Source organism: Branchiostoma floridae, chromosome 14 (genome assembly GCF_000003815.2).
Source record: "Branchiostoma floridae strain S238N-H82 chromosome 14, Bfl_VNyyK, whole genome shotgun sequence".
Lineage (NCBI taxonomy): Eukaryota > Metazoa > Chordata > Leptocardii > Amphioxiformes > Branchiostomatidae > Branchiostoma > Branchiostoma floridae.
The window spans coordinates 18,083,958-18,090,456 of NC_049992.1; the positions used below are offsets into that span (position 1 = coordinate 18,083,958).

General features: G+C 42.8%; 1 protein-coding gene across 1 annotated transcript in view; it reads left to right on the forward strand.

Moving 5' to 3' along the window:
- Positions 1–5,074, forward strand: part of LOC118431150 — an 8,214-nt gene extending 3,140 nt beyond the window's left edge. Inside the window, exons 3-7 of the mRNA XM_035842268.1 lie at positions 757–891; positions 1,836–1,949; positions 2,900–3,092; positions 3,909–4,081; positions 4,780–5,074. Coding sequence (XP_035698161.1) covers positions 757–891; positions 1,836–1,949; positions 2,900–3,092; positions 3,909–4,081; positions 4,780–4,878 — 714 coding nt within the window. The 3' untranslated portion in view covers positions 4,879–5,074. The remainder of the gene's footprint in view (positions 1–756; positions 892–1,835; positions 1,950–2,899; positions 3,093–3,908; positions 4,082–4,779) is intronic.
- The last annotated feature ends 1,425 nt before the right edge of the window (positions 5,075–6,499 follow it).

Genomic DNA, 6,499 nt, shown 5'->3' on the forward strand with positions numbered 1-6,499 from the left:
AACTATTACACCGAATATTACCATGTGCACACAATCTGCACAAATGGGGTATCAAAGATGAAACGGGACACATATATGATGCAACATGTACACTATGTAGCAGTGGAAGCATAGAAGATTATGAGCATATGTTCTTTAAATGTGAAAGACTGTGTAATTTCTGGGAATTAGTTAACACATTTGTACCCTTGCCCAACATAAAAATTACTTTGCAGGAAATTTATTTGGAAAAATTGATCATTTAATAACTGCTAAAGACCAGAAAAATAGAACCTTTACTGTTACTATTGCTAAATGGACAATCTTTAAAACTTGGATCTGGCATAGAAAAGACCCACACCTGTGCATTACTAGCCTCTTTAATGTCTTTGAAAAGGACTTCGAAGAACGGATATTCCATGATAGACTGACAGCCAATGTAGATTGATTGTACAAATTTTCTATTGATAGTTTGGCATGAACTGCACCTACTGTTAGACTTCTCCATTTTTGATCATAATGTAGTAACAGACTGTACATATTCCTTAAGGTTCCCCAGATGTACTATACGTATTTGTCTCTTCTAACTGTTGCACTACCCATGTACTGCATGTAATTCGTCCAGACACACCAGTATATGTTATCCCTCCATGTGCAATGGTACTCGACTGTACAAACTCTAGTCCTAGTTGTTGACAAATGTACTGTTGTTGTTGTTGTTGTTTTTAATAAAAATAAAAAATAAAATAAAAAAATGTTTTGTGTTCCTACGTACAGTACTACAACGTGCGCGTCCAGGAAAAGGGCGTCCAGTTCCGGGAAACCATCCAGACGGAAGGGAAGTACCAGTTGGTTGAAGTCCCCGCACACAACGATCGCCACCACATCGCCGTGCTCACCAACCTCCAACTCGTGAGTCTTTTATGTCTCGTCGCTTGTTACGGGGATTCGCCAGCCATCCGCCATGCAAATTGATGGTGTTTGAATCTAGTTCCTGGTGTAAAACTTCAAGATTTTTTTCTTGGAAAAATGGGTCGAAATTTTGGCAGTTTTGAGGTAGATGTGACAGGGGAGAGTTTCTACTCTCTGATTAGGACCGAAAAGCTGAGTTTTTGTCGTTACTAGGAGAAATAATGTTGGGACTATTTCCTGGTTGAGCAAGGGCATTGTGCACGTTATGCGGTTGAGGCCGCACCTATGGCCATTACTGTCGTATTGAAGTCACCTGAGTGGCGCCGAATGGCAGCTCGCTCCAGACCTTTGCAATTTAGCCCCGCCTATTGTAAGCTCCACGCAATTTAGCCCCTGGCTGCGATCATGAGAGAGTAGTCGGTCTACATAATATCAACATTCAATATCATCAATAGCTGTGGCTCCCGATGTGAAAGCGTTGTCCACTATTTATTCTACCGCCCTAACTACAACCAAATTAGAAAATCCCTTCTCTGCAATCTTCAAGACCTTTTAGGCTTAACCCTTAATTTTGAAAGCTTCGTCTGACCCAGCCTTAACTCAACTTTTACTCAGGGGTTCACCCACTTTACCAACAGAAACAAATACCCATATTATGCATCTTACACAGACATACATACTCCAGACCAAACGTTTTCAAATTGATTGAACATTTTCCTTTAAAATCTTGTATGTATATATATTTATTTGTTGGATCCGTCACCCCACTGCTGTACTACTATCTTATTTGATCTCACATTGTTTTGTCCTTTGTTTATTTTATTTTCAAATGTCCTAGTGGTAATGTTAACATTAGCTTTGTTAGAGTGCATTTACCACTGTGTCTTGTCTTATATGTATACCAATAAAACAAATATCATCAATATCGTTTGTCCGTTCCCCAGGACCAGACCGTGTACTGTTTCCCTGAGCGCGGCTTGTGTTTCCTCATCCCCACCTCAGAACATGGCGCAGAACCGGACTCACAGACTCTGGAGCAAGGCATGGACCAAGTCATGGTAAGTTGGAGTTCCCTTATATCTAGCCTGGATACCATACCCCAACCTCAAATATCTTTCATGTTGGGGTCTGGCAGGATGGCTGTAGAAAGGTTCTCGAAGGCCCTTGATCAGAGGGAGGAGAACTTAGGATTTATGACCACTCACACCACAGGTAGCCAGCTACAACACACCACAGTTGGTCAGCAGGCTATCACAGTAGCGAATCAGGTACTTAGTGGTCACTGTTATAGATTCAAAAAATAAAGTTGGGGGTCTTTAACCAATCATGGTAGGGGTGTGATTACCTCCTGCTGATCATGCTGCTGTTCTATTGGTGGACTTTTTTGCCCACTATAAGGGGCAAAATTGAGAAGCCGGCCTATGCCATCCGGCCAGACCCCTGCACGATAGATACTTGAGATCGGGCTGGGGTTTGGTAACCAGGCTACCTGATACCGTACCTTTGCTAACTCTTGTCTTGAACTACCATAAAGGTCCATCTATGCCGGAATAAGAGATTGCGAAATAAATCATAAACCTCGGGCGCCGTCTTAGACCAAGTCATGGTAATATCATTTACTACTACAGCACAGCATCTGGGGTATGTAAGCGGTTAATATACAATTTTCTTTCTAATTAGCCTACCCTAGGAGTACACTATGTGTTTCTGTGTACTTACGTCAGGATTCTGTTTTAAGATGGTTTCTGAAAGTGCAGCTTGTTTTTGCACAGAAATACGAAACAATGGTGCAACTGCGATGAAAAGAGATGGAAAAGTCATTCACATGAGTATTTTCAAAGCTGGGAGCAAAATGTTACATGATGGGGCTTTAAGCCGAAGCGTGGTCACTGGTCAGTATAAACACCGAAACTTTCTTTCGGCCTTTAAATGTTTCACCTACGCACCGCTAAGTACTATCTATAGGTCAGCTAAACATTTCATAGTAGGTTTTCCCTTCGCTTGTTAGACGCAGCGTAACGGGCTGATCGGAGACTGGGAGACCGTGGTGGTGGACAACAAGTGGGCGGTGGTCGAGCAGAACCTGGACCGCAGCGTCCTCACCGACGCGCGCCTGCGCAGCTTCTATCCCAACCTGCCCCTGCACCGCGTGCAGAAGCTGTCAGAGGGCGCTCCTATCCTGTCCGGAAGTACGGATGCAGGTATGACGGTCACCGTGACAAACGTCTTCTTCAGCAGTTTTCTTTAGAGGGAGAATGACTACAATAATGTGCATTACAGTTTTTTGAATCCGCACGTGCATATATATTCAAATCCGTATGAGGTCCGTATGGAGTCATTAGCCTCTACTAGAGTCCACAGGTCACGGTAACGTAGAAATTGGACAAATGTAGATGTATAATATGCTAGTATTGGTTTGCGACCCAGCTGGCATGTTATCTGTCTATATTCGCCCAATTTCTACTATTTTTCGAACGACCTATGGAGCCTGGTAGAGGCTAAGACTTCCATACGAATGTCATACGTACTTAAATATACATTGTATATTTTTACTTAAAGTTTACCACAAAACAAGGCTCGAGGAGCCACTCATACGTTTTGGGCTACAGTAATGGATTCTGAAGAAAGATACTCGTTTACCCTTTACTTGAAAAGTTTACGGTTGTACGCACGTGTGAACCCCGTGACCTGAAAGTGGGTTCACACGTGCGTATATATTCAAGTCCGTATGAGGTCCGTATGGAATTCTTAGCCTCTACCAGGCTGCACAGGTCGTCGAAAAAATAATGGAAATTGGACAAATGTAGCCAGATAACATGCCTTCGAAATTAATTGGTTGCAAACCATACTACTCGGACAGCTAAGTCCTCTGGCATGTCATGTGTCTATATTTGTCTGATTTCTACTATTTTTAGAGCCTTGTAGAGGCTAAGAATTCCACACGGACCTCATGCGGACTTGAATATATACGCACGTGTGAACCCCCATTAAATATGGCCACGTATTTACGGCTCCAGTTGCAGCCGCTAAACGCCAGCTGATCTCTGGAGCCTGTAGCGCTGACGCGGACCCCCAGCGCATGTACGCCGTGTCCAACCCTGCCGGCTGTGAGTACCTGGTGTTCTGTGGAGGACAGAACGACCAGTACAGCGAGTGTCCCCGCCGACACGTCACCGACACATTCTTCATGGTAAGACTGTTTTTTGTTGCAGATTGGTCTCCAATGTGTATGTGTGACACTAGGGGTGTGTGATTGTGTGTGTTTGTGTGTGTGTGTGTGTGTGTGTGTGTGTGTGTGTGTGTGTGTGTGTGTGTGTACGTGTTTGCATGTGCATATGTGTATGTGTGCCTGTGTCTATGTGCGTGTTGACTGTTGTGTGTATAATGTATGTATGTGTGTGGGTGTGTTTGTATGTGTGCGGATTTGATATCTCATGTTCTGGGCAAGCTGTGTGTGCAATCTTTGGTAAGTGTATAGCTCTTGTGGCCGTAAAGATGTGACGTAGGTTTGGGCCCACTATCAGCTTTCTTTAAAACTGTAGGGGGCGTTTTGTTTGCAAACTTTGAAAAAAGCTTAAGATACTTCAAGAAGGAATTTATCAACTTTCATCATTTTTGCCTGCAGGTAACTTTGATGAAGACCAGCGTATTGGTATACAAACTATAATAGGGCTTAATTTTCATTCTTGGTGAAAAAAATCTATATCTCAATTGTGCTTAGCCTGTCTTTACACAATCTCTAGCTGGCTGGGGTTAATGACCCCCTCCTAGGGCGGCGGCAATTGTAGGGCTGGTCGCTAGGAGTGCGATTTTAGTAAGGCTAAATTGTGCTAAAAGACAGGAACTTCAAACTCGGTACACATGCAACTTTTGTGCTGTGTTGTACAGGTGTGCCTGTGCTGTCCGGAACACACCAACAGGGAACAGTGCCTCTTCTGTCAGAACCTGGAGTGCAGCGGCTACTTCGACAACACCGGTGTCTGCTAAACCCACGGACAGAAATAGAAGTTCCCAACAACTACTTCGATATACCAGCCTGTTTTAATGTGTCGTTAATCTGAGATTGTGTTCCATGATTTGTACGCTTGTATGGATCTACCGGGCATTGAAGAAGTGATGTGAGAGGAGAATAACACTACTGCTACTTCGAGCCTTGATAAATAAAATTTTGGAGATGACATGATTGTTTGTCTCTTATCTGTCAATTCACACACTAAATATTATTCAAGACATTCCATCTAGTAGGCATTCTCAGGTTATCTTGTAAACAGACACAGAGAGAGAGGGAGAGAGAGACAGACAAACAGACAGACAGACAATAAAAGCTTCTTTACGAAAGTAAAAACAACATAGCACCCAAAAATCGTAAGAAAGTTTCACCCCACCATCTGCGATCATACAAAGCTGATAGTTATCTAAACGTTTCTGACTTCACGACCTCGGGTTCTTGAAATAACTGTTCTTAATTAGCCTCAGCCCTAACCTTGCTGAACTCAGACGTCTCACCCTAACCAACAACAGGATGTAAGAGTCACCGTCTTTAAACTTCAACATGGCACGCCTTAATAGTAGTTTCTTAGAGTCTTATGATTTTGCGTAGGCATATTGCGAAAAATTCTTGAGCATGTTATCAAATTTTATCGCCCTTCCTGTCGCCTATACTAATCTCCAAGCAGATCCTACGGTGTCATAAGATAGCATCAAAGCTGGCCAAGGAGTGTAGCCGGCCAAGGGAGTCAAACGGGCACCTACGGGAAGTTTGATACTATACATTACGCACCGTGGATCTGGTTCGAGATTAGCCTATACACCTAAAAGATATCTATTCTGTGACAGAAGTTTACAAGAAGTGTACAATTTACGGTACTAGTATAACGCTACAGTATACTGTTGAAGTTGTCTTTTTACACATTCTAAAGCATAATTACCTCCATGAAATGTCATGGAATGGAGGTTATATTTTCTGTTATGTGTCTCTGTCTGTGTAGATGATTACTCAAGAACGGCTGGATGGATTGGTTTCATACTTGTTGTGTTGGTGGGGTGTGATGAAAGCTCGAATCGATGAGATTTGGGGAGCCGTATCTGTCGTTATAATCGATGTAATAATATCAGAAATCACCCCTATATCTGCGAAATATTGGAACAGGCATGTCCCGGTGACGTATGTAGGTCAGGTAATTTATCACCCGTGGGCCATGTAGACAGCAGCTAACAGTTGGCAGTTGCGGCCAGGCAGCTGCTGTGATCAAGGTCTCATTGATGATTTTCTTCTTCCCATTGACTTCTATGTTATAATTCGTGGTTTAAATGGGCGCGTTTATAATGAAGCTACGTGAAATTTCAGCAGATTTTTCATTCTATGTTGAGCACATTTACCCTATATCGTGGGAAAAAATTGGCAACGTAAACTATACGTAGGAACTTTTTTTATAGCAATTACAAACTACGATTAGTCAATCCCCACAAAAGGCACTTTTTCGCTGCTATTGTACAACCACACCACTCAGAACCCACGACTGTGTACCTCCGACCTAGCGCGCGGCTGCAAAACTTTACCTGCTAATTTCTTCAGTTACAAATAAGCTTTCACCAATCTAACTTTTGA